The sequence below is a fragment of the Pantherophis guttatus genome, chromosome 7 (genome assembly GCF_059756535.1).
Source record: "Pantherophis guttatus breed Tessera chromosome 7, ASM5975653v1, whole genome shotgun sequence".
NCBI lineage: Eukaryota > Metazoa > Chordata > Lepidosauria > Squamata > Colubridae > Pantherophis > Pantherophis guttatus.
Genome location: NC_142069.1, coordinates 85,208,754 through 85,235,571, shown reverse-complemented (window position 1 = coordinate 85,235,571; position 26,818 = coordinate 85,208,754). Strand labels below are relative to the sequence as shown.

Genomic DNA, 26,818 nt, shown 5'->3' with positions numbered 1-26,818 from the left:
GCTGTTTGTCTGCCTCACTGGTATCTGACTCCTAAGGCAGCTGATAACTGGCATATGGCCCTGGCCCCATCTCTGCCTCCGACGCAGAGCCGTCATCAGAGCCTTCCCCAGACTCCAGGACTGGCCCATGTTCCTCCCCAACCTCCTCACTGTCCGAATCTGCTGCCAGCTCTGCTGGTCGCTGGCGGACCACAACAAGAGGTTTATGTTTTCACCAGAAGCGATTTAGCTCCTTCCTCCTACAGACGATTACCAAACAGGGCAAAAACGACTCCAAACCAATTAAAAATAGCACGTTTATAAAGAACAATGCAATGAATGCCGTCTCGTGATTAGTACTCAAAAATAGTTTAGCAGATAGTCCGTCATGAACAAACACCACAACGACAGTATCAAAATATATAAATGATCCTTCCTCTTATATAAAAAATACCAAAGGTTTGGATTATACTAGTGGGCCAATTAATCTATTATTCTGACAATGACCGAATGTTTTGGAGTAGGTTCTTCCGTTTCGTTATCTTCAAATACGTCTGGATAAATCTGTAGCCTGTCTTTGGGACATTCCTCAAAATAACTTCTGACGTACTTTCTAACCGACCATCCTTTATATTCTTCAGGTTTTCGGCATTCTAGGCCGTTATAATGAACATTGTAGTGGTGCTTCAGCCAGTAGAAAAGATAATGGATGTTATAGTCGCATCTCCAAGGGTTTTCTTTAAGCCGCAGTATTTTCAAAAAGTACAAATGTTCTAGAACGCCATATTCAATATTTTGTAGGGAGTTGTTTGATAGATCTAGTTCTTCCAGATTGATGAGGCCTGCAAAAGCAGCTAGTCAAAAGAAATTAAAAAATAGTAAGAATTAGAAATAACAAACGAACGACGTATCCGTTTGTAGCATTTGCGCACTGGTTGAAATTTCCTGGCAACCTATTCAGAGATTCGGCATTTTTGCGGCGATAAACCAACGTACAAATCATAACTGTTTAATTTCTCCCTTTGCTTAAATTAAAAACTGGGCAGTGTTTATGTCTTGTGTCTTTAGAATGAGACGCTGTGGTTAACATTTTGATTTTCGCGAAAGAAGCAGAAATGAAGCAATTGACAGAAACACAGACAGAGGGTGGGTATAAATCTGTGAGATTATTTCATATTGTGCATTGTGTTGTACTCGGTAGTGGGGTTCAAATTCTGTCGCTACCAGTTAGCTTGCATGGCCGATGCTTCTGATCATGTGCAGAAGCTTCTGCGCCAGTGGTGGGTTGCCCCCGGTTTGCACCGGTTCTATAGAACCGGTAGTAAAACTGGTGGGAGGCTCTGCCCATCGACCCCGATGTCATCAAAATGCTTCTGCGCATGCACAAAAACTTCTGTGGTTGCGCAGAAGAGCGTGCGCGAGCAAAGCAAGCGGTAGTAAAAGTAAGTAGAATATAGAATTAGAATTCTATAAGACATTTGGAGATCCATTAAATGGAATACTGTTAGAAATATATAATGAGGCCCTAATGGAGGCAAAACTACCCAACACATGGAAAGAAGCATATATTTCCTTAATACCTAAAGAGGGGACAGATACCACACTAATAAAAAATTATAGGCCGATTTCTTTGTTGAATACCGATTATAAAGTTTTCATGAGCATAATTGCCAACAGGATGAAAATAATATTACAAAATAAAATACATCAGGATCAAAATGGTTTTCTGCCTACAAGGCAGATAAAAAACAATTTAAGAATAGCATTGGATGTCTTAGAATATTATGAGGTGCATCCAGAGAGACAGGTAGCACTGATCTTTCTGGATGCACAAAAAGCGTTTGACCAAGTTAACTGGCAATTTATGAAGCAACAAATCAAAAGTATGAATTTTGGAGAAAGATTCACTAAAATGATAACATCGATATATCAGAATCAGAAAGCATGTGTCTTGGTGAATGGTGACCCAACAAAATTTTTTGGAATAAATAAGGGAGTAAGGCAGGGATGTCCACTTTCCCCTTTACTATTTATTTTAACATTGGAAAATTTATTAATCAGAATTAGAGCAAATAAAGAAATTCAAGGATTAAAGATCAAGAGAGAGGATTACAAGGTCCAAGCATTTGCAGACGACCTTGTCTTTTTCGTAGAAAACCCATTAGAAACAACCCCAAAATTAATAAAAGAGATTGAAAAATTTGGAAAGGTAGCAGGTTTAAAAATTAATAAAGAAAAGACAAAAATGATAACAAAAAACATGATAACAAAACAAGTAGAGAAATTAGTAAAAGAATCCGGTCTGCAGGCAGTTAAAAAAGTTAAATACCTAGGGATAAATTTGACGGCCAAAACGACAACAATAAAAGAAGACAATTATGATACTTTAGTCCAGAAAATAAAGGAAGATTTAGAAAAATGGGGGAAACTAAAATTGTCTTTACTGGGGAAAATAGCAGCAATAAAATCAAACATACTGCCAAGGCTCCTTTATTTATTCCAAACAATTCCAATAAAATTAGATAAGAAATTCTTTGATAATTTGGATAAAATAACTAAAAAATTCGTGTGGGAAGGGAAGAAATCAAGAATAAAATTGAATATACTACAAGATGATAAAAGTAGAGGTGGATTTGGACTCCCGGCATGGGATAAATATTACAAGGCTGCCAGTTTATTATGGATTAAAGATTGGATAACCTTAGATAATCAAAGATTGCTAAATTTAGAAGGGCATGATTTAATGAAGGGATGGCACGCCTTTATATGGAGTTCAGGAAATAAAATATATAAACATTTTAAGAACCATACAATTAGGAGATCTTTAATTAACACATGGCTACAAATTAAACAAAAACATTACATGAAAATTCCCGGCTGGCTATCGACTATAGAAGCAATAACGCACCCTAACATATTATCAAAACAAAAGATTCTAAGATACAGAGAAATAGTAGATGTTCAGGGGAAATTGAAAACTAGGGAAGAGCTCAAAGAACAAGGAATAGGAATAGACTGGTGGCCCTACTCGCAAATAAAAGTAAGATACAGAAAAGACCAAGAGGAAGAAGGAATAGATTTAAAACAAAATCGATTAGACAAACTATTAGAATCAAAAGAAGGGAAATTAATTTCAAAAATCTACAAATATTTACTCGAATTCGATTTGGCAGAAGAGTTGGCCAAAGGGCAGATGATAGCCTGGGCGAGGAACATAGGGCATAATATACAATTAGAAGATTGGGAAAGAGCATGGGAAGATAACTACAGAATGACAAAATCGGTATCATACAAAGAAAATCATTATAAAATGTGGTACCGATGGTATCTGCCACCCGCAAGGTTAGCAAAAATGTATCCAAATGTGAACCCGGCTTGCTGGAAATGTAAAAAAGCGCAGGGAACTTTTTACCATGCTTGGTGGCTTTGCCCAAAAATCAAAAAATATTGGAACAAAATAAAAACATGGATATTAGAGATAACAAATCACGAAATTGAATTAACACCTGAAGTCTTTTTACTCGGCATGATTAATAAGAATATTAGGAAGGACATAAAATACCTAATACTCCACATTATAACAGCGGCAAGATTAGCGTTGGCACAACTCTGGAAAATAGACCGTTTGCCAACTGATCAGGAAGTAATACAGAAAATCTATGTATGCGCAGAGATGGATAAATTAACCCTAAAATTACAGGATAAGGAAGATTCAAAATACTTTAAAATATGGAATAGCTGGTACCAGTGGATAAGTCAGAGAGAGGGAATGCTTAGAGATGAAAGTTAGGAGAAATTAATGCAAATAAACAACTGCACTGTCAGAGAGATATAGAAGGAAATAAGTCATTGTGCGTATATATATATATGTATATATAACATTAGAAAGCAGTTGATAGATGAAGTTGAGCACTATATATGTATAGTATATGTACTTGTAATTTGTGTGTTTGATTAAGAAAAACTTGTTCAGTTTTTCTTATAATTGTTTTAAATGTCCTTTTTTTAAAATACGAATAAAGTTTGTTTTTAAATAAAATAAAAAAAAAAAGTAAAAGTAAGTAGAACCCACCCCTGTTCTGCGCATGCGCAGAGATGTCTGAGCAGGTGGGCGAAGCCTCCCGCCGCCGCCACTACCGGTTTGCCCGATCCGGGGCGAACTGGTAGTAATCCACTACTGGTGGTACTGCACTTTCTCTAATTTAGCTTAGTAGGTTGTGTGCATCCGGTCACTGTGAATTCTAAATCTTGTTTTAAACTATATATACCTAAATATCTGTGGGTTAGTCAACAACCCACGATTTACAAGCCACAGCCGATACAGTCACTATAAGGTTTCGGTTAAAGAGCTGTGACAAAACCCTTTATGAGATATTCAAACATAGTACAGGATTATATGTTTCGCATTGACCTCAATGTTGTCTCAGAAGGTCTGAAGAATGATTACAACCAAGTTTAGGTGAACAGTTTGGACTCAGTTGTGCTCATAAATTGAGGACTATCTATATAAGGGTAGTTTGCCAGAATGAAAAGGGAAATAAGAGTGCCTGGGCTTGATTATATTCAAATATATTTTTCTTTCTTTTCTCATGCCGTCACCTCTCTTTTTTTATTCTTTCTGATACCTTTCCTCTGCTTTGCATAACTTTGCTAATTTTGGTGGTTTGGTGGTTACTTATGTACCTAGATGTAATTATAATTGTTCTTTAGGCTAATTGGATGGAGAACACAGTACAGCTATATCTCTCACTAATTCCCTCCATGTTGTAGTGACTAAATGCCTGAAGAATTCTAAAGAGATCTTTTGGAATGAATCTAACATTTTTTTAATCTTCTTTTGAAAAGTACCGTATTTTTCGCACTATAAGACACACCGGACCATAAGACACACATTAGCTGTAGAGGAGGAAAACAAGAAAAAAAAAACCTGCCTCTGCCTCACAGTATCCATCTGGCTAGCTTCCTTGGAGCAAAAGCAAACAGCCTGGTCAGCTTCAGCACGTTATCGCAGCCCCAGCACGTGGCTCGTCAGGGCTCTGCTCCGTTGTGCCCACCACCGGTCAGCTGACCTGAGCTGCTGCTGCTACCGGGGAACACTGGAGCCTTCGCTGCTGAACAGCTGATTGGCGATTGGATTTGCCTCCAGGAATACCGCCGATCAGCTGTTCTAGGCGGTGGGGATCACGGCTGCCAGCTATCACAGCCGATCACCACTATTCACCATTCACCACCGCCTCCCATCACCACTGCCGCTTGCCACAGCTTGCTTCCGCAGCCAATCGGTGGCAGTTGGTGGTGAACGGTGGTGGCGAACAGCGGCAGTGATCTCCGCCTCCTAGAACAGCTGATCAGCGATATTCCGGGAGAACGATCCTACCACTGATCAGCTGCTTGGCAGCAAAGGCTCCAGTGTTCCTCGGTGGCGGCGAATGATGGCAGTGATGACAGGTGGCGGTGTTTGCCGCTGCACCAACCCCCCTCCCCGCACCACAATATTTGCTCTATAAGAGACACAGATATTTCCACCCACTTTTTTTGTGGGGAAAAAAGTGTGTCTTATAGTGTGAAAAATACAGTAAGTCTTCCATACAGCACAAAGTTGTCAGAATTGGAAAGAACCCTGGAAACAGTGTGATAGGAAATATGACTCAAATCATATTTATAAGTATAAATATATATCTTGTTTATATTTACATCTCTGTCTAAAGCAATTTTAAGATGCACGGACCATCTCGGAATCCCCTCACTGGCAGCCCGCCTAAGGAATTCTGGGATTTGAAGTCCGCATGTTTTAGTAGCCAAGTTTAAAAAACACTGATCTAAAGAGTTAATATAGATTTATTCCAAACCTTGTCTATTTCCAACAAGATATTTTTCATATTGCTTGGATCAGTAAGAAAACAATTGTGTATTTTTTTTTTTGAAAAAACATTTCATGAAGAAAATTTGCATCATTAAATTAAAGATGAAAGACAAGGCTGGGTTTAAATATTATGGTTCTTATCTTCATAAATTTTGCTCACCTGGATCTATGTGGACTAGTCCGTTGCTACTGAGATTTAACATCTTCAGGTCATCAATGTCTTCAAACTCCTTGGGTCGTAATATATTGATTTTGTTACTGGAAAGATCAAGTTTAACTGTGTCTGGAGATATATTGCTTGGGACTTTTCTTAAATCTTGAGAGGAAAAAAAAATCACAATTGCAGGGATTATAATAAAGATTATAATTACGTTATAAATTTAATGGCCCATATCCTGCATCCAGGTTTTTTTTCCCTTGTGCCATCACTCTGATGAACACCTACCGTATTTTTCAGAGTATAAGATGCATCTTTTTCCCCCCTAAAAGAGGCTGAAAATTTGGGTGCATCTTATACTCCGAATGTAGCTTTTTCGAAGCTGTTTTTCAGCGCTAACGAGGTGCTAACGAGTGAAACGATCTTCTCAGCTTTGCCTGCTTCCTCGACTCTCCGCTGTGCCCTAACTAGATGCTAGCGAGTGAAGTGATTCCCATGCTATCCTCCGACTCTCAGCTTTTCTTTAGAAGCTTTTTTTCAGCCCTAATTAGGTGCTAGCCGAGTGAAGCGATCTCCATACTTTGCTCCAACTCTCAGCTTTTCTTTAGAAGCTTTTTTCAGCCCTAACTAGGTGCTAGCCGAGTGAAGCGATCTCCATGCTTTGCTCCAACTCTCAGCTTTTCTTTAGAAGCTTTTTTCAGCCCTAACTAGGTGCTAGCCAAGCGAAGCGATCTCCATGCTTTGCTCCAACTCTCAGCTTTTCTTTAGAAGCTTTTTTCAGCCCTAACTAGGCGCTATCCGAGTGAAACGATCCCATGCTTTGCTCCAACTCTCAGCTTTTCTTTAGAAGCTTGTTTTCAGCCCTAACTAGGTGCTAGCTGAGTGAAGCGATCTCCATGCTTTGCTCCAACTCTCAGCTTTTCTTTAGAAGCTTGTTTTCAGTCCTAACTAGGCGCTAGCCGAGTGAAGCGATCTCCCCGTGCTTTGCTCTGACTCTCAGCTTTTCTTTAGAAGCTTGTTTTCAGCCCTAACTAGGCATTAACTGAGTGAAGCGATCTCCATGCTTTGCTCCAACTCTCAGCTTTTCTTTAGAAGCTTTTTTCAGCCCTAACTAGGCGCTATCCGAGTGAAACGATCCCATGCTTTGCTCCAACTCTCAGCTTTTCTTTAGAAGCTTGTTTTCAGCCCTAACTAGGTGCTAGCCGAGTGAAGCGATCTCCATGCTTTGCTCCAACTCTCAGCTTTTCTTTAGAAGCTTGTTTTCAGCCCTAACTAGGCGCTAGTCGAGTGAAGCAATCTCCCCGTGCTTTGCCTGCTTTTCTCATTGCTGCTTCCTCTCAGCTGGGCCTTAGAAGCTGTTTTTTTATCCCCAAGCAGGGGATAAAAAACCAGCAGACTAATGTGCTGAAGCTGACCAAACTAAGGACCCTAACCAGATGAATACCTGGTAGACAGATTTCCCCCCCCATTTCCCTCCCCAAAAACTAAGCTGCGTCTTATACTCTGGTGCGTCTTATACTCCGAAAAATATGGTAATTCCCACAGCACTGTCTTAGGCCTAAGGATATTTACTCATGTAGTAGGGCTCTAATACTATTATCCTTCCAATCTTTGCTATTAACTTCTCCTATTGGTACCTTATGATTATATTGCTTCGTTGTTTGTATATCTACTTGACAGCTTCTGCACCAGAGACAAATTCCTTGTATGTCCAATCACACTTGGCCAATAAAGAATGTAAAAAGAATATTTTACATTCTGTATTCTATTAGCAAAGTTTTCCATATTGAATACCCACATCGATTTTCCAATGGCTCTGTTGGGTCTTTTTATATTTCGAAATTGATACCCAATCGCAGTTCAGGTAGTCCTCAATTTACACTAGTTTGTTTAGTGCAGTGTTTCTCAATCTTGGAAGCTTGAAGATGGGTGGACTTCAACTCCCAGAATCCCCCAGCCAGCAGCGCTGGCTGGGGGATTCTGGGAGTTGAAGTCCACCCATCTTCAAGCTTCCAAGGTTGAGAAACGCTGGTTTAGTGACTGTTTGAAGTTACAACGGCCCTGGAAAAAAATAACTTATGACTGTTTTTCACACTTATGACCGTTGCAGCATCCCTGTACCCACGCAATCCAAATTCAGATATTTGAATTTTGCAACCGACTCATATTTATGACGGTTGCAGTGTCCCAGGGTCATGTGATCACTTTTTGTGACCTCCTGACCAGCGAAGTCATATGGAAGCAGGATTCATTTAACAACAGTGTTATTAACTTAACAGCTGCAGTGATTCACTTAACCACTGTGGCAAGAATGGTCATAAAATGGGGCAAAACTCACTTAACTGTTTCGCTTAGCAACAGAAATTTTGGGCTCAATTGTCATCGTATGTTGAGGACTGCCTGTATATCCTTCTACAATTCTATTTATCGAAGCAATTTGACCAACCATCTACAGCAGCGGCCAAAATTGTGGAAACCTTTTGGGAAAAGTGTATTTTCTAAAACTAGCTAATAACATCACTTTTTTTTTTTTTTGCAGTAGTACCATAAAATTAATGGAAAGATAATTTAATCAGGAATGTAATGCAAGAACTTTTATGAAGGATTTGCTATTAGAATAGCAGTTACAGTATAAAGAAGAAAAGTGAAACACGTAGAAAAAACGAGATGTACAAAAATTATCATCGTAGAAAAAATGAGATATGAAAAAATGATCACTATGTCAGTTAATACCTAGTTGGGTAACCTTTATCGTGAATGACGGCCTTACAACGTCTTCCCCTGGAGTGAACCAAGTCTTTTAGTTCCACAGCTGTTACAATGTGAAACCAAGATTGAATGATGGCTTCTATTAACTGGGTTTTATTGCTGGGCTGCTTCTGACTAACAAGTTTCTTTAGTCAGCTCCCTAGATTTTCAATTGGATGAAGATCTGGGCTATTCCCAGGACATTCCAGCAGTGGAATAGGATTATCTTAAAACTCCAAAAAAAGAGTGGTGTTATTAGCCATCAAACCTCAAAAATACACTTTCCCCAAAAGGTTTCCACAATTTTGGGCACTACTGTATCTATTGTAAACAACAACAACACTTAACAGATGAGCCTGACAATAAAAACTAGCTTTGAAACCTTCCAGCTAACACTTATCATCTGCTTTGATGTATTTATTGTTTAAATATTTATTTAAACATTGGAGCCTTGTTACTGGATGGGACAACGTTCAAAGTCTTCTTACACGACGAGAGTAACGTTGAAGCCCTAATAAGTAAGAAAAAGAAGAAGCTTCTTGGATGAGAAGTGAAACACCTTCAAAGAAAAACCAGAAAGTCCAGTTGCCTCTTGAAAAAAAAAAAAAAACTTTTGGGACCCTTATAAGGAAATAAATAAATACCCAGCAATTGACGTGTACCAACCTTTCCTCCTGCAATCCAGGGTTTTTAAAGGAAACACATACGTGTGACAACGCGAAAAGTCAAATTCAGGTCTAGCGATTTCGGGTTTGGGTGCTGGGGGTAAGTCCGCTTTGTCGCCACTGCAGAACTCTTCGACTCGTATCTCCTTGAGCTTTCGACCTTTCACTTCTTCTGGATAGTCGCACTTGGCGTAATTTGCCAAGTTCCTGTTTCTTGGAAGCTGCAGCGTCGTTATAAGCGATTCCATCTGACAGTTGCAGTGCCAGGGGTTGCCATACAGGCGCAAGTAACTTAAGAGAGGCATGTAAATGAACACCTCCTCCGACAAAACCTTGAGCTTATTGTGTTGTAGTAACAAGGTAGTCAGCTTGTTCAAACCCCAGAAAGCTTGATCCTCGATTTTGGAGATATCGTTCTGTTGCAAATCGAGACTTTTCAGTTTTTGGAATTTGGAGAACATGTTGTTCTTCAGCTTACGGAATGCGTTTTGGGCCAAGAGCATGTGCTTTAAATCTTCCGGCCACTCGGGCAGGACAAATGTCAATTTCCTTTCTTGACAATCTAAATATTTCTCAAACAGGTAAGTGTAGATGTCGCACGGAGGGTTTGGGGAAAAGCGTTTCACTAGACCGGATACTTTTCCTAAGCGGCTTGTTCTCCCATGGTTTGTTTTCTTCCTTGAATTCCCATTTCGTGCTTTCCTAAAATCAGCTGCTTGACTGAAGAAAAGTAGTATTATAATAGTAACCACTTGCATCCTGACATCCAGCTGGCCCCAATTGCTCTGTACGACAGCTGGAACAGTGCAAGAGTCTTCCTTTGAAATCCGACTTCCGAGATTCTGTGTGAAGGAGGCACAAGCTGGGGTCTGTGAAATTTTCTCTGTTAAGGGGGAAACAAAACGCAGAATATTATAAAGACGCTGAGGTCACGGTTGACAGGAGTGATCGAAACCAAAGTTATATAGCTATGACGTCCAGCACAATGGACGCAGGATCGTGACTTTAAGGAGGAATTCTGGTCACCACGATACAAAAACAGACGTTTAGAAAGTGTGCAGAGAAGAGCAACGAAGATAATAAGAAGTCTGGAGGCTAAATCGTATGAGGGAAATATGGTATGTCTAGTCCAGTGATGGCTAACCTTTTTGTTGTCGCATGCCAAAAGCGCATGCCCGCACCCATAATGCAATGTGCGTGTGATCCCCCCACATGCCCCTCCCCTGCACATGCGTGTGTGACCCTCCCGTGCTCCCCAATGCCCCATTTTGGGCCTAGTAGGCCTCCCTGCAGCCTCCTGGGAGCAAAAATGGGCCATGGGGGGGCTGCCCCCCGTGCCCCATTTTGGGCCTATTAGGCCTCTCTGCACTTATAACCCATAATGTAATGTATGCATGAGCCCCCCATGTGCCCTGCCCACCTGCACATGCATGCGCGACCCCCTGTGCTCCCCCACTCCCATGCATGTGCGTGTGTCTCCCGCATGCGCCCCCGCCCCCAGCCCATGCATGGCAGAGACCCGAAAATCAGCTGGCTGGCGGTGGAGCTGAGCTGGGGCGACTGCTCGTGTGCCCACAGAGAGGACTCTTCGTGCCACCTGTGGCACGTGTGCCATAGGTTCGCCATCACGGGTTTAGTCTAACAAAGAGTGGTGATATGATGGCAGTCTTCCAGTATTTTAGGGACTGTCGTAGGGAAGAGGGGATTGACTTAAAGCACCTGAGGGCCAGAGAAGAAGGAATAGGTAGAATTGTCTGCTTTTTAAAAGAGAGATCCAATTTAGAACGAAGACAGTGAGAACAATTCATGGAACATTTTGACTCCTAGGCTTGTGAGTTCTCCGTCGCAGGAGGTTTTCAGGAAAAGATTGGACAACCATTTATCCAGGATGGAGTAAGGACTTCTGCCTTGTTGAGGTGGTTTGTTCTGCCCCAGCTACGGACCCCAAAGAACGCAGCACACACAAAGTCTGTACAAACCTTAGTTTACTAAATTAAATCAATCTTTTTCAAATGAAGGCTGTTAATTAATTTTCTTAACAGCCTACAAGAATCCAAAGAATAAATAATAATAATCTTACTATGGTTGGCAGAAAGCCCAGAAACAATTTGCAGGAAACTGAAAAGAACACTAAAATCAAGATGCGAAGGAGCGTGAACGAAGTTGTTCCCTGCAAATTGCCTCAGTCGTTATCCTTCCTTAAATAGGCTAAGGGAGTGGCCAATTAGCCCCAAGTTTTACCCTTGAGGAGACCTCCTCCTGAGGAGCCACTCCTGCCTTTTGGCAGCTGTGCGTGCCCGTGCATCGAGAAGAGACTCCTCCTCTTCTTCCTCTTCACTTAAGGGAGCTTCTGGAGGTTCTGAAGGCCCTGGCTGAATCCCTGCCTCTGGCACCACATCTTCTCCAGCCTTCTCATTGTCTGACTCGAGTCCAAGCTGCACAGGCTGCTGGTGCAGCACCACACCAGCCTCCTCGCTGTCTGAATCAGCTACAATCCGCACAGGCCACTGATGGGCCACAACAGGGTTGGACTAGAAGACCTCCAGTGTCCCTTCCAACCCATATGATTCCAGGACTCCTTACTTCAATAGCTCTACTTTATATTTCAAATTCTACTTATGAAAAGCGCTGCTAACGACATACCAAAAACGTGTGTATACATTAGGAAATAAAATATGAGGTCCTGTCACATACATTAATCCATCATTCATTTTCCCCGTAGTGAATCATAACTGGAATGGTCTTCCGTTGGAATCACATAAAACATTTCTAGAATTAAAACATTACATTAAAACATATGTTTTCCATAGCTCTTGGCGTCACGTATTTGCTATTCCCAGTGCTCAGATCTGAAATGGCAGCTAGCTGCAATACAATTATGATTGATTGATTCCCCAAATTTACATGGCGGCTGACTCTGGGTGCCGTACAAGTTAAAAATACACCCAGTATAAACAAAAGTAAAAAAGGGGTAATAAATGTTTGGTCAATTGCTGAGAACTGCATTATATATTATATAACTAACATTCTCGCAGAAGGCATATATATATCCCCCTAATCCAGATTAAAAGACAGCAGGTCACAATTATTCAAACGTCTAAGGAAATATTATTCCACAGACCAGGCATCTCGTACTTCTTGTCCTGCCCTCAGGTGCTTTGGAGAATAGGCTGACCTCCCCCTCCTCTTCCATGTGGCAGCCCCTCAAGTATTGGAAAGCTGCTATCATGTCACCCCAGAATGCTCCAACACGGGAAGTTTTTAAGAAGAAATTGGACAACCATTTGTCTGAAGTGGTGTAGGGTTTCCTGCCTAAGCAGGGGGTCGGACTAAAAGACCTCCAAGGTCCCTTCCAACTGTTATTCTATTCTATTCTATTCTATTCTATTCTATTCTATTCTATTCTATTCTATTCTATTCTATTCTATTCTATTCCATTCTATTCTATTCTATTCTATTCCACTCCATTCCATATTTTCTATTCTATTCTATTCTATTCTATTCTATTCTATTCTATTCTATTCTATTCTATTCTATTCTATTCTATTCTATTCTATTCCATTCCATTCCATTCCATATTTTCTATTCTATTCTATTCTATTCTATTCTATTCTATTCTATTCTATTCTATTCTATTCTATTCCATTCCATTCCATATTTTCTATTCTATTCTATTCTATTCTATTCTATTCTATTCTATTCTATTCTATTCTATTCTATTCCATTCCATTCCATTCCATTCCATATTTTCTATTCTATTCTATTCTATTCTATTCTATTCTATTCTATTCTATTCTATTCTATTCCATTCCATTCCATTCCATATTTTTTTCTTTTCTTTTTTTTTTCTTTTCTTTTCTTTTCTTTTCTTTTCTTTTCTTTTCTTTTCTTTTCTTTTCTATTCTATTCTATTCTATTCTATTCTATTCTATTCTATTCTACCCTATCTCAGTGCAAGCTACTTTACAGATTATTATTATTATAGGCAGGCAAGGGTGTTTTGTATGCCACCTTGAACTCCATAATGAAAGGTGAAATCTAAATTTGATGAAACGGACACATAAGGGAATAAGTTAAATAGTCCACGTGGTTCTTTAGGCAAAGTGAATTATCACCCTCTTGTCTTCCTTTAGGGTGGTTTGTAATCTCAGCCGATTACGGTTTGTTTTAACAAATCATGATAAACAATAGTGTGCTTGTTATTTTTCTCAATGGAGTCAGGATCTAAGGGATAACCTCATTTCAGTTTCAATACTGATAGTCCTCGAATTGAGCTCCAGATTTATTGGCAGTTGTTAAATGAGTTTTGCTCCATTTTATGACCTCTCTTGCCACATTTGTTAAGTGGATCACTTCTAAGTTTAAGGTATTTTATCTAATAAACAAGTCCATATTCCCAAGATTGTACAGGTAAGTTCTCAACCATAACTGAGTCCTAAATTTAGGACTCAACCATAATTGAGTCCTAAATTTCTGTTGCTAAGTGAGACATTTGTTAAGTGAGTTTTGCCCCATTTTATGACCTCCCTTGCCCATAGTTGTTAAGTGAATCACTGCGGTTGATAACTTAATAACCCGGTTGTTAAGTGAATCTGGCTTCCCCGTTGACTTTGCTTGTCAGACGGTCGCAAAAGCTGATCACGTGACCCCGGGACAATGCAACCGTCATAAATATGAACCAGTTGGCAAGCATCTGAATTTTGGGCACATGATCATGGGGATCGTGGAAGTGGTGCAGTGATCTAGAGGTGGAGCTCTCGCTTCACAATCAGGAGGCTGTGAGTTCGATCTTAGGTAGCGGCAGATATTTCTCTCTCTGGGCACACTGAGAATATATCTGCTGAACAAAACTCCGCCCTGGCAACAGGAAGAGCATCCGGCCATGAAAACACTCTGCTAGCTCCAGCCAGTTGCCCAGACTCCACCCTGCAAAGGGATTAAGGGGTCATTTAATGAAGATGATGATCATGGGGATGCTGCAAAAGTCATAACTGTGAAAAATGGTCACATTTTTCAGTGCCATTGTAACAATCACTAAACAAACTGTTGTAAGTCGAGGACTACCTGTATATGAACCAAGTCATTTCCCCCCCTCTCTTAACGTGCATTTATGTGTTCAGCTGCATACTATTTTAAACAGGGGTCCCCAACCCCTGAGCTGTGGACCAGTGGCGGGTTGCTACCGGTTCACCCTGGATCGGGCAAACTGGTAGCGGCGGTGACGGGAGGATCCACCCACCCGCCCGGATGCTTCTGCGCATGTGCAGAAATGTTGTGCGTGCACAAAAGCGCGGGCGCACCCACGAGCCAACCGGTAGTGACGGGTTTTGAAACCTGCCCCTGCCGTGGACCAGAACCGGGCCGCGGCATGCCAGAAACTGGACCATGCAAACAAGCGAAGCCCCCATCCGTGGGATGCAGGGAGCATGCAAAGCCATGCCCCCTTCGGTCCGCGGAAAAACCTCTCTCCACGGAACCGGTCCCTGGTGCCCAAAAGATTGGAGACCGCTGATTTAAAAGATTGCTTTAAATCTTTTTTTTCCCTGGTGGAGGAATCTGTTGTGTTCTTTTTTTTCCTTCCAATTGATTTAATTAAGTGAATACACATGCAAATTCACTCATGGGATAGTAAATGCCTAGCAAAGGGTTTCGCTTGCTCTTTCTCTAAGCCAAGCTAAATCTGGATCCAATTTATGGTAAGTTACCCTTAAATAACTAACGCTAAATAACTTCTACTGTTCATGCCTAAATATAGATCCTCCTCTAAATAATGAAATATAAACTTTTCTCGGGTCAAATTTGATTACTCATACTTTATATAACAATTGGTATTGTTTTATATCTCTCGCAGTGGTGAAATCCAATTTTTTTTACTACCGGTTCTGTGGGCATGGCTTGGTGGGCGTGGCAGGGGAAGGATACTGCAAAATCCCCATTCCCTCCCCACTCCTGGGGGAAAGATACTACAAAATCCCCCTTCCCTCCCCACTCTTGGGGGAAGGATATTGCAAAATCTCCATTCCCACCCCACTCTGGGGCCAACCAGAGATGGTATTTGCCGGTTTTCCAAACTACTCAAAGTTTCCGCTACCGGTTCTCCAAAACCTGTCAGAACCTGCTGGATTTCACCCCTGATCTCTCAAATTGCCAGTTGCCATTCATAGAACAGATATTATTTTTTTGTTTGTTTGTTTTTAGGTCAGTGTATGAATTTGCAAGAGTTAAATGTTTCCAAATATCAAGGGTTAAATGTAAGTATTACCATTACAAATGTAAAAGGAAGTTAGAAACGTCAAGGCGGAAACCTGAAATTCTAATTTTGATTTCTACAGGTATTTCTGTAGAATTTTGAAGTCTGCAGAAAACACCCTATGAAATATGCTTTGGGTGTAAAAACTGACCACATACACTAATCAAGAGAGCTTAGATACAATAGATGGAACATAAGATACAAGTGTTTTTATACATAAACAGGTAGTCCTCGATTTACAGCCACAATTGAGCCCAACGTTTCTGTTGCTAAGTGAAACATTTGATATAAAAACTGGCCATATACACCAGGGATGGCTAACATTTTTCCGGACCGAGTGCCCAAAGCGTGTGTACTTTACTTTTACTACCGGTTTGCAACAGGGCCGCGCGCGCTCTTCTACGTAAGCGCAGAAGCTTCTGCAACAGAGCGGCCAATGCCTGGAATGCACTACCTGACTCTGTGGTTTCTTCCCCAAATCCCCAAAACTTTAACCTTAGACTGTCTACTGTAGACCTCGCCCCATTCCTAAGAGGTCTGTAAGGGGCGTGCATAAGCGCACCAGCGTGCCTACCGTCCCTGTTCTAATGTTTTCTTTTATTCGTATCCTTTTCATGTATTTATAATTACGTTTACACGTGTATCTGTCATTTTTTATTTTTGCATTTCTATGACGCCCAACTCCCAAGAGACTCTGGGCAGCTTACAACAAAAATAATGCGAACAATGAACATAGAAAAATTATTTAAAAACATTATAAAAACATTTTAAAAACATTAAAAGCCCATGCACACCATTCATGGCCGGATCTCGCAAGATCGCAACAGCGAGATCAACGGCCCCAGGCCTGCCGGAAAAGCCAGGTCTTCACCGCTTTCCAGAAGGCCAATAGGGTGGGGGTAGTTTGGATCTCAGGAGGTAACTGGTTCCAGAGAGCTGGGGCAGCCACAGAGAAGGCCCTTCCCCACGGGCCCACCATCCGGCATTGTTTAGCTGACGGGACCTGGAGGAGACCAACTCTGTGGGATCTTACCGGTCGCTGGGAGCTATGCGGTAGAAGGCGGTCTCGAAGATAGCCTGGCCCTGAGCATAAAACATGTCATAAAATACATGTTTGACGAAAATAATAATAATAATAATAATAATAATAATAATAATAATAATAATAGAAAAAAATCACAAAGTACCGGGACTTGCAAATTGAAGTTGAGCGACTGTGGAAAAAGAAATCGTGTGTTGTCCCGATTGTAATTGCAGCCCTTGGAGCAATACCCAAAGGGCTACCCCGCTATTTAGAAATTCTAAATTTGCCGGACTTTTTGACTCTACAAAAAACCACCTTATTTGGAACAGCTTACATCCTCCGACGATACCTTAACAGTTCCTAGGTCCTTGGTTAGGACTCGAGCTGCTGAGCTATTAACCAGCCTCAAAGGCTGTGAATCTCACTCAAGATTAAATAATAATAATAATAATAATATACCTGGGCAGATAAAACAAAAGATACAAGTACTGAGTAGGCGAAACTTGGCTAAATAGTAGTAACTGTGAGAGGCACCTTGGAGTCCTAGTGGACGATCACTTAAATATAGGCTAGCCATGTGCGGCAACAGCCAAAAAAGCCAATGCAATCCTTGGTTGTATAAAAAGAGGCATAGAATCAAAATCACGTGAAGTATTAGTACTGCTTTATAAAGCTTTAGTAAGACCACACCTGGAATACTGCAACCAGTTTTGGTCACCACCTTACAAGTGGTGACCAAAGTCCTCGCGCAGGACAGCTCTCCTGCGCGAGCTGCATTGGCTTCCAGTGGTCTTCCGGGTGCGCTTCAAGGTATTGGTTCTCATCTTTAAAGCGCTCCATGGCTTAGGGCCCGGTTATTTACGAGACCACCTTCTGCCACTGATAACCTCCCACCGGCCAATACGCTCCCACAGAGAGGGCCTCCTCAGGGTGCCGTCGGTCAGGCAATGTTGGCTGGCGACCCCCCCGGGGAAGAACCTTCTCTGTGGCGGCACCCGCCCTCTGGAATAATAATAATAATAATAATAATAATTTTATTTCTATACCGCCCTTCTCCCGAAGGCGGTGTACAGCCAATTTAAAACACAGGACACAACAATGATTAAAAATTAAAATAATTAAATAGATTTGGCCGATTTAAAACCCCAAAAATTAAAATACCCCAATTTATTATGATAGCCTGGCCTGGCGGAACAACAGGGTCTTCAGTGCGCAGCGAAACACCCGGAGGTCGGAGATCTTACGTATTTCCGGGGGCAGTTCATTCCACAGGGCTGGGGCTCCCACAGAGAAGGCCCTCCCCCTGGCTGTCGCCAGCCGACATAACTTGGCTGATGAATGAGCTACCCCCAGGGATACGACTGATCCCAGACCTCCGTACCTTCCGCCGGGCTCTGAAGACTTTTTTTATTTCAGCTGGGTTAAAAATCTTTTAATTGCTGAATTTTATGGGTAAGGGGTTTTAAATTGGGGGAAGCCAATATTAATTTAATTTTGTTTTTATAGTATTTTAATGTTTATATTGTATGTTTTTTAATTTTGGCTGTTCACCACCCCGAGTCCTTCGGGAGACGGGGCGGTATAAATAAATAAATAAATAAATAAATAAATAAATAAATAAATAAATAAATAAATAAATAAGTAAATAAATAAATAAATAAATAAATAAATAAATAAATAAATACATACATACATACATACATACATACATACATACATACATACATACAAACAGGATGTTGAGGATTTGGAAAAAGTGCAAAGAGCAACTAAGATGATTAAAAGCCCGGAGACTAAAACATATTGAAGAACGGTTGCAGGATTTAGGGTTGGCTAGTCTTGAGAAAAGAAGTAGTAGTGGGGACATGACCTCAGTCTTTCAATTTTGAAGGGCTGCCACAAAGAAGAGGAGGGAGTCAACTTATTTTCCAAAGCCCCTGAAGGCAGGACAAGAAGCAATGGGTGGAAACTAATCAAGGAGAGAAGCAAGCTGGAATTGAGGAGAAACTTCTTAACAGTGAAAACAATTAGCCAGTGGAACAGCTTGCCTCCAGAAGTTGTGGCTGCTTCATCATTGGAGGTTTTTAAGAGACTGGACAGTTACTTGTCTGACATGGTATAAGGGGCTGGACTAGAAGACCTCCAAGGTCCCTCCCAGTTCTATTCAGATTGATTGATTGATTGATTGATTGATTGAAGGAATTTCACTGGGGATTTTTAAGAAGAGACTGGACAGCCACTTGTCTGAAACGGTATAGGGCCGTGATGGCGAATCTATATGGCACGCGTAGCCATATCGGTGGGCATGCGAGCTCAGCTCCGCCAGCTGATTTTCGGGCCTTCTGGGCCCACCGGAAGTAGGGAAACAGGCTCTTTCCTGCCTCCTGAGGGCCTCAGGGGGTGGTGGGAAGGCCTGTTTCTCTCTCTCCCCCAGGCTTCAGAGCCTTTCTAGGAGCTTGGGGAGGGCAAAAATGGCCTTCCCACCCACCCAGAGGCCCTCCGGAGGCCGGAAACAGCCCATTTGCCAACTTCCGGTGGGACCGGAAGGCCCATTTTTTCTTCTCCCCAGCCTCCAGAGCCTTTCTAGGAGCCTGGGGAGGGCGAAAACAGCCTCCCCATCCAGAGGCCCCGCGGAGGCTGGAAATGGCTCGTTTGCCAACTTCTGGTGGGACCAGTGGGTTGTGCACGCATGTGTGGGGGTGGCGTGCATAGAATTATGGGTGCAGGCAGGGGTGCGCGCGACCCCCCCCTTGGATCCCCTCCAAGGTCCCTTCCAGCTCTATTCTGATTCTAATTCGAAACACCGTAGTATGTGTTAACGTATTTCTTATTATCAAAGTGTTGGATCCCTTGAATTGATACGGAGTGTTTGCATCCCACTTTGCAAAATAAAACCAAATCTGGCTTTACTTTCTTTCTGAACAGGATAAATTAATCAGACTTGTGGCAGAAAGCTGTTCGGCTCTCCTTCACTTGGATTTATCTCACACGGACATTTCAAATGGAACCCTAGCGCTGCTGCCTAGGTAATATCCAGAGATCAATATGTATTTACGTAGAAAAGCAACAGGCTGTAGGGACTATCTAAGGATGCAGGATTGAGGGTGTATTTAGTTATATTTAGGCTGCAATTCAGCAACGCGGTGGCTCAGCGACTAAGACGCTGAGCTTGTCGATCGAAAGGACGGCAGCTCAGCGGTTCGAATCCCTAGCGCCGCGTGACAGGGTGAGCTCCCATTACTTGTCCCAGCTTCTGCCAACCTAGCAGTTCGAAAGCACGTAAAAAATGCAAGTAGAAAAATAGGGACCACCTTTGGTGGGAAGGTAACAGCGTTCCGTGCGCCTTTGGGGTTTAGTCATGCCGGCCACATGACCACGGAGACGTCTTCGGACAGAGCTGGCTCTTCGGCTTTGAAACGGAGATGAGCACCGCCCCCTAGAGTTGGGAATGACTAGCACATATGTGCAAGGGGAACCTTTACCTTTAGGATGCAATTCACATCTGAGAAAAAGCAAACGCAACCCACTGACCCCCGTGACACCCCCACTGTCATAATTGGCAGGCCATGCGCGAGGAAGCAGAGCACATGCTAGTGACATTCCCTCCGATGACAATAAAAGATCTGGAAATATATACAGGTACTCCTCGGCTTACAGACATCCGCTTAGTGACCGTTCGAAGCTACGAGGGCAGTGGTGGGATTCAGCCGGTTCGCACCACTTCGGGAGAACTAGTTGTTAAATTTCTGAGCAGTTTGGCAAACTGGTTGTTGGAAGAAATCATTAGGGAAGAGAAACGATTGTAAAATTACTTGAATCCCACCACTGTACGAGGGCATTATAAAAAGCGGCTTATTATCAGGGGATGTCTTATTTTGGGGGAAACAGGGTATATGTCTGAAATGGCATAGGACAGTGATGACTAACCTTTTTGCCATCGCGTGCCAGAAAGGGGGGGGCGGGGGAGGTTCACGCGCACGCCCATAATTCTATGCGCCCTGCCCTGCGTATGTGCGCGCAACCCCCCCTCCCCCCCACTCCTGGCACGTGATGGCCCAGAAGGCCTGTTTTTCTTTCTCATCTGGCTCCAGATCCTCTCTGTGCATCTGGGAAGGGCAAAAACAGCCTTCCCCACACCCTCGGAGGCCCTCTGAAGGCCTGAAACTGCCCATTTCCCAACTCCCGGTGGGACAGGAAGTGATGTTTTTTGCTATCCCCAGCCTCCAGAGCCTCTCTAGAAGTGCACAGAGAGGATCTGGAGCCAGGTGAGAAAGAAAAACGGGCCTTCCCCACCCCCCCAGGCCCTCCGGAGGCAGGAAACAGCCTGTTTCCTTACTTCTGGTAGGCCCAGAAGGCCTGAAAATCAGCTGGTCGGCGTGCGCATGTGTGCCAGAGCTCAGCTGGCGTGGCCACTGATATGGCTACACGTGCCATCACGGGCATAGGATCTCCTCCCTGAGCAGTGGGGTGGACTAGAAGACCTCCAAGGTCCCTTCCAAGTCTGTTATTCTGTTAGGTGCTCCATCTTTTTTTTTTTAATTTGATTTATATGCCGCCCTTCTCCGGAGACTCAGGGTGCCTTACAATGTGCTCAGCAATAGCCTTCATCCTTTTGTATATTTATACAAAGTCAGTTTATTGCCCCCACAACTGGGTCCTCAATTTACCTACCTTAGAAAGGATGGAAGGCTGAGTCAACCTTGAGCCTTGGCGAGATTCGAACCTGCAGTAATTGCAGGCAGCTGGTCTTAATAACCAGCTTAATAACAGGGTGCCTTAGACCACTGTACTACCAAGGCTCTTTCCTACCTTATAATATAAATTCAACTCCTGCCTTTGAGTGCCTAGTATGACTCAGTTCCACTTAAGACTCTCTTGCTTAGAAAACAGAGATGTCACTGAAAGATTACAAGTCGATATATTAATTTTCTGCAACAATATACAAAGCATGCCCAATTAAGGTTAATCCCAAAGCGGAGAAGCCGTAGCTGTTGCCTTAATAATCAGAACCAATGTTTATAATTTACAGTGGTAAATTGTCTTTGGCAAGAAATACGAAGAAAAATAATTTATAAAAGACAAATGCAATTGCAGGGGTCACATGATCCCCATTTGCGTCCTTCTGACAAGCAATGGAGAAGCCAGATTCACTTAACAACCATGTTACTAACTTAACAACTGCAGGGGTTCACTTAACAACTGCGGCGAGAAAGATCATAAAATGGGGCACTTAATGAAATGTTTCACTTAGCAACAGAAAAGTTGGGCTCAATAGTGGACATAAGTCAAAGACTACCTATATACCGTGTTTCCCCGAAAATACGACCGGATCTTATATTAATTTTTGCTCCAAAAGATACATTAGGGCTTATTTTCTGGTTAGGTCTTATTTTTGGGGAAATACAGTACTAAATGCATCCATCTGGTTGACAATCTTAACTGGGGTTTATTTTGGGGGTAGGGCTTATATTACGAGCATCCTGAAAAATCATGATAGGACTTATTTTCCAGTTGGGTCTTATTTTTGGGGAAATCTGTTATTTATTTGTTGTTGTTAGTTGCGAAGTCGTGTCTGACCCATCGTGACCCCATGGACAACATTCCTCCAGGCTTTCCTGTCCTCTACCATCCTCTGGAGTCTATTTAAGCTTCAGTGACTCCATCCAGCCATTTTATTTATTTTATATATTTATTTGTGTTATTTATTCAGCCTTTATTAATTTTACAAATAACTCAAGGCAGTGAACGTAGCTAATACGCCTCTCTTTGCTTATTTTCCCTCAACAACAACAACAACAACAACAACGCAAGGTGAATTGGGCTGAGAGAGAGAGAGGGAGAGATCACCCAGTTAGATTTCATAGCTAAGGCGGGACTCGAACTCAACGTCTCCCACTTTCTAGCCTGGTACCCTAACCATTAGACCAGGGGTGTCAAACTCAAGGTCCGTGGGCCAGATCCAGCCCGCAGGATGCTTAGATCTGGCCTGCGAGGCCGCCCCGGAAACAATGAAGGACTGGCCCGCGGTGCTCTGCCAGCAAGAACGGACCTCGGGAGGGCCACACGCAGCCCTCCCGAGCTCTGTTTTCCCTGGCAGAGGGCTGCAGGAGGTCAGCACCAGTGGTAGGTTCCTCCCGGTTCCGCCGAGCCGGTAGCGGTGACGATATGACGTCACCGAACCAGTTCTCTTTGTTCGGGAACTGGGCCCTCCTGCCCCCCCTGTTATTCTTACCTTTTATTTGGCCCCGCCCCCAATCTATTTGCTGCTTCCCAAGTCCCAGCTGATCAGCTTAGAGGAAAAAAAAACTGTTTAAACTCTTGCCGGGGGGCTTTAAAGGGCCGCCCTACAGCTGATCAGTGTTAAAAGGCAGTGTGGTGGTAGACCAGTGCGCTCAAAAAACAAATGGGTAGATCGGTGCCTCCAAAAACAAATGGGTAGATCGGTGCCTCCAAAAACAAATGAGTAGACCAGTGCCTCCAAAAACGAATGAGTAGACCGGTGCCTCCAAAAACGAATGAGTAGACCGGTGCCTCCAAAAACGAATGAGTAGACCGGTGCCTCCAAAAACGAATGAGTAGACCGGTGCCTCCAAAAACGAATGAGTAGACCGGTGCCTCCAAAAACGAATGAGTAGACCGGTGCCTCCAAAAACAAATGAGTAGACCGGTGTCTCCAAAAACAAATGGATAGACCGGTACAGCTCTGCAAGCAGTTAAAAGCCTGGGAGACCACTACCTCTGCTAAATCCTAAAGAATTGTCACATGACCATCAAACCATGCCCACAAAATAAGCCACGCCCACAGAACCGGTAGTAAAAAATTTAGAACCCACTCCTGGTGGGCACAGCCGAAAACAGAGCTCGGGAGCCCGTTTTCACTGGCAGAGCGCTCAGGCCGCCACAGGTGCCCCCAACATGAGTGATGTCAAGCTGGCCACACCCACCCAGGCCAGTCCCTTGCCCCCCCCCCGAGGTTAAACACAGCGGTGATGCAGCCGTCAATGAAATCGAGTTTGACACCCCTGCGTTAGAGCATAGTGTCTCTCTGTAGGCCAAACGCAGTAAAGGTTTAGACTGGCAAGATTTTGTTTATCGTGTGTAAGCAAATAAAAAACAACAACCCTGAACTCTGGCTGAATTGTTGCTTGACAGGAATGAAATGGGGAACTCCTGACTGATAGGACATCTGTGGAGTTACATCAACAGATTCCTTAAACCGGAGGACGTTGATAATATCTGTCACTAAGAAAAAAGTACTGTAGGGACAAATATTTAGTTTGCTCCTTTATTGAATTTTGCCTTCGCCTTGAGAACTTGCAAGCGTCTTCTTAACCGTGTTTATCCAGAGCCCAGATTTCAACTGAACTTCCTTTTAGATAAATATTTTTAGAACTGCAGCCAAATTGAGACCGATGAACTGCGGACACATCGTAAATATGCACGACTATTCACATTTGATTTGTATTTAATTATATAGATTTATATATAATTAAATCTCTATAAGGCATATGCCCTGTTTCCCCTAAAATACGACCTCCCCTGATAATAAGCCCAATTGGGCTTTTGAGCGCATGCGCTAAAATAAGCCCCCCCCAAATAAGCCCTCCCCAAAAATATTTAAGTGCATGCACAGCTGGTCCCCGCCATTTCCTCTGGTTAGGGTTAGGGAAACAGAGCTGGAAATCAGGTAAGACGGCAAGAGGAACCCCGTCTTGCTCCACGCGCCCCAAAATAATAAGGCCTCCCCGAAAATAAGGCCAAGCACTTATTTCGGGGTTCAAAAAAATATAAGACAGGGCCTTATTTTCGGGGAAACATGGTACATTACATACATACATACATACATACATACATACATACATACATACATATATATATGTATGGGCTTAATATATATATTAAGTGTTTTTCTATCGAGACACTTGGTCTACCCCAGCATGTGATGTGGGAGGGAGCATACTGCATCCCTTTCGCCTTTCAGCTCCAATCCAGGAGCCCTCAAGCAGTCGCATTCACAACAAACCATTTTGTACCAAATTTATATTTCGCCGATAAAGAAATAAAGGGAGACTAGTATAGATCTATTTCAAGCTATTTAGCTCTCATCAGCTAGCCATACCCTTACTTGGAGATGTATGTATGTATGTATGTATGTATGAATGAATGTATGAATGAATGAATGAATGAATGAATGAATGAATGAAAGGAGGAGAACTTGTGGCTCAGAGGTTAATATAACTGCCTAACATGCAGGCAGCCCAAGTTCGAATCCAAGTAAGGGTATGGCTAGCTGATGAGAGCTAAATAGCTCCCACAATTTCCACTACCGGTTCGCTGTCACCGCTTACTTCATTTTGGATGATTTTTAATTCCCCTGATTTATAGAACATAAAATCACAAGAGTTTGGAAGGGATCTTGCAGGTCTTCTAATCCAACCCCCTGCTCGAGAAGGAGTCCCTGTAGTACCATTTCAGACAAATGGTTGCCCAGTCTCTTTTGGCTTTTGATTTGTTTTGATTTAGCTTTTGCTGACTGGGCGAAATTGCCTTAAAATGTTGTCATGAACTACATCCATTTAAAGAACACAATGTCTTTACTCATAATAATAGATGGTGATTTCCTTAAACTGCAAGCTTTCATTTCTGGTTATTGTGGGTTTGCAATTTTTTTCCCCCGCAGCTACACCATAATTGCATAAAATCAATAGTTTTCAGCATGACAGTGCCTATATCTGGAACGTAAAAATAAATACAAGCAGTTTAGCGTCCAGGAACTCAATGTTTCCCTTGTATATTGTCCAATATTATCTACATCGTTTCCCATTTGACCTCAATCATTCTTTTCCATAGATGTCACTCACCACAAGGGTTATATACAGTACATTTATTCAGCAATAAATCTCATCAGGAGAAGCAGGACTTACTCCTAGATCATTGTATATAAAACATCATCGCATTTAATTTAGTCTTAAATAATTTCAATGTAATTTAACCTTACATGAGAGCACTGCTGTTGTTATGATTTACTTTTGTTCGAGTCCCCGTTTCGAGTCCCCGTACTTTTGTTAGAGTCCCCCGTTGTTAGAGTCCCCGTTTCGAGGCTTCGCGCAGCTACAGAAAAGCGCAGCTGGAACGCTGCTTTAACTTCTGCAACGCTTTATTTATTCTTTTGAGTTAGGTCTGGGTTTTCGTACTGCAGTACATTGTGCAGTGCCATTTGTCAAGTTTTAACATTACAGCTCTATCGCTTGAAATCGCCGGATGATTCATGCGTTTCTAATTTGGGATTCCTGCGTTTTGATTTGCAGCCAAACTCAAAAGTAACTTTGCCGTCCCCATTTCATTACATTGACCCTTTCCAGCAAATTCAGGAATATATTGTCGGGTCAAAAACTCTGCTGTTTCTGGAACAGCAATGGGAGCAGAACAATGTGTGCAGCGTTGTTGTTGTTTTTTTTTTTAAAAAAAAGCAGTTTAAGCATAAAGAAAACAGAAGTATTTTGAGGGTGGGAAAAAAGCCCATTAAAGTCTTAGCATCCATTCCAGTTATTAGAAAGCCTTCCAGTTAAGAGTATCAGATTGCATCAGAAATCAGAATAGCGCGAAAGCTTTTTTTCCTTTCTTTCTTTCCTTCCTTCCTTCCGATAAAGGTGTTTCCCCAATCTACAGTTTTTAAGCCTCGCGTACTGCCGAAAATTCACAGACAAAGGGCTACAGTACCTCGGCAATGGAAGAGGATGTCACAAGCTCCTGTATCTGGATATTTCGGGCTGCCTCCAGGTCTGCATTTCGCTTTTCCTTTTCATACTGTGTAGTAGGCAAAAATCATCCTTCGGAGGACTGGCGTTACCCGACACTCATGGTATACTAATGGAGTACAAGTCACCCCCACCCACCCACCCACCCCACTCTCAAAACTTGAGAGGTTTTGAATTACATTACCACAGCTGCTTTAATTTTTCCGGAGGGATCGCACTATAGGGTTTTGGCCTCTCTCCAGTGGGTGTCTTCACTATAAACAAGCCCCTTATTGCATAATGAAAGCATGGATTATTCTGTGCAGTGGATTTGAAACAGGCATGTTATTTTTTTTTTTGATGCACGACTTCCCTGGGTTACAGTTGGAAATTCC

The 26,818-nt window shown here is 42.4% G+C and overlaps 2 protein-coding genes across 3 annotated transcripts in view; one reads left to right on the top strand and one right to left on the bottom strand.

The window, feature by feature from the left end:
- FBXL13 (F-box and leucine rich repeat protein 13) overlaps positions 1-26,818 on the top strand; it is a 92,474-nt gene that overhangs the window by 41,666 nt on the left and 23,990 nt on the right. Inside the window, exons 10-12 of the mRNA XM_087873341.1 lie at positions 15,611-15,663; positions 19,612-19,712; positions 26,337-26,466. Coding sequence (XP_087729467.1) covers positions 15,611-15,663; positions 19,612-19,712; positions 26,337-26,466 — 284 coding nt within the window. The remainder of the gene's footprint in view (positions 1-15,610; positions 15,664-19,611; positions 19,713-26,336; positions 26,467-26,818) is intronic.
- Positions 283-26,818, bottom strand: LRRC17 (leucine rich repeat containing 17). Of its 2 annotated transcripts, none has more exons than XM_087873339.1 (4): positions 26,407-26,818; positions 9,414-10,295; positions 6,003-6,158; positions 283-833 (listed from the first exon to the last, which is right to left on the bottom strand). In XM_087873339.1, the coding sequence occupies exons 2-4, from the start codon at positions 10,168-10,170 to the stop codon at positions 463-465; spliced, it is 1,284 nt and encodes a 427-aa protein (XP_087729465.1). In that variant the 5' UTR covers positions 10,171-10,295; positions 26,407-26,818; the 3' UTR covers positions 283-462. The 2 variants fall into 2 exon arrangements, with proteins under 2 accessions (XP_087729465.1, XP_087729466.1); XM_087873340.1 differs by having other exon boundaries at positions 25,685-26,580.

Coding starts and splice junctions, on each gene's coding strand:
- LRRC17 (XM_087873339.1), bottom strand. CDS start 10,170: ATGCAAGTGGTTACTATTATAATACTACTTTTCTTCAGTCAAGCAGCT. Junction 6,159..9,413: donor CCTGGATTGCAGGAGGAAAG/GTTGGTACACGT, acceptor TTTCCTCTCAAG/ATTTAAGAAAAGTCCCAAGC. Junction 834..6,002: donor ACTAGTCCACATAGATCCAG/GTGAGCAAAATT, acceptor TCTTTTGACTAG/CTGCTTTTGCAGGCCTCATC.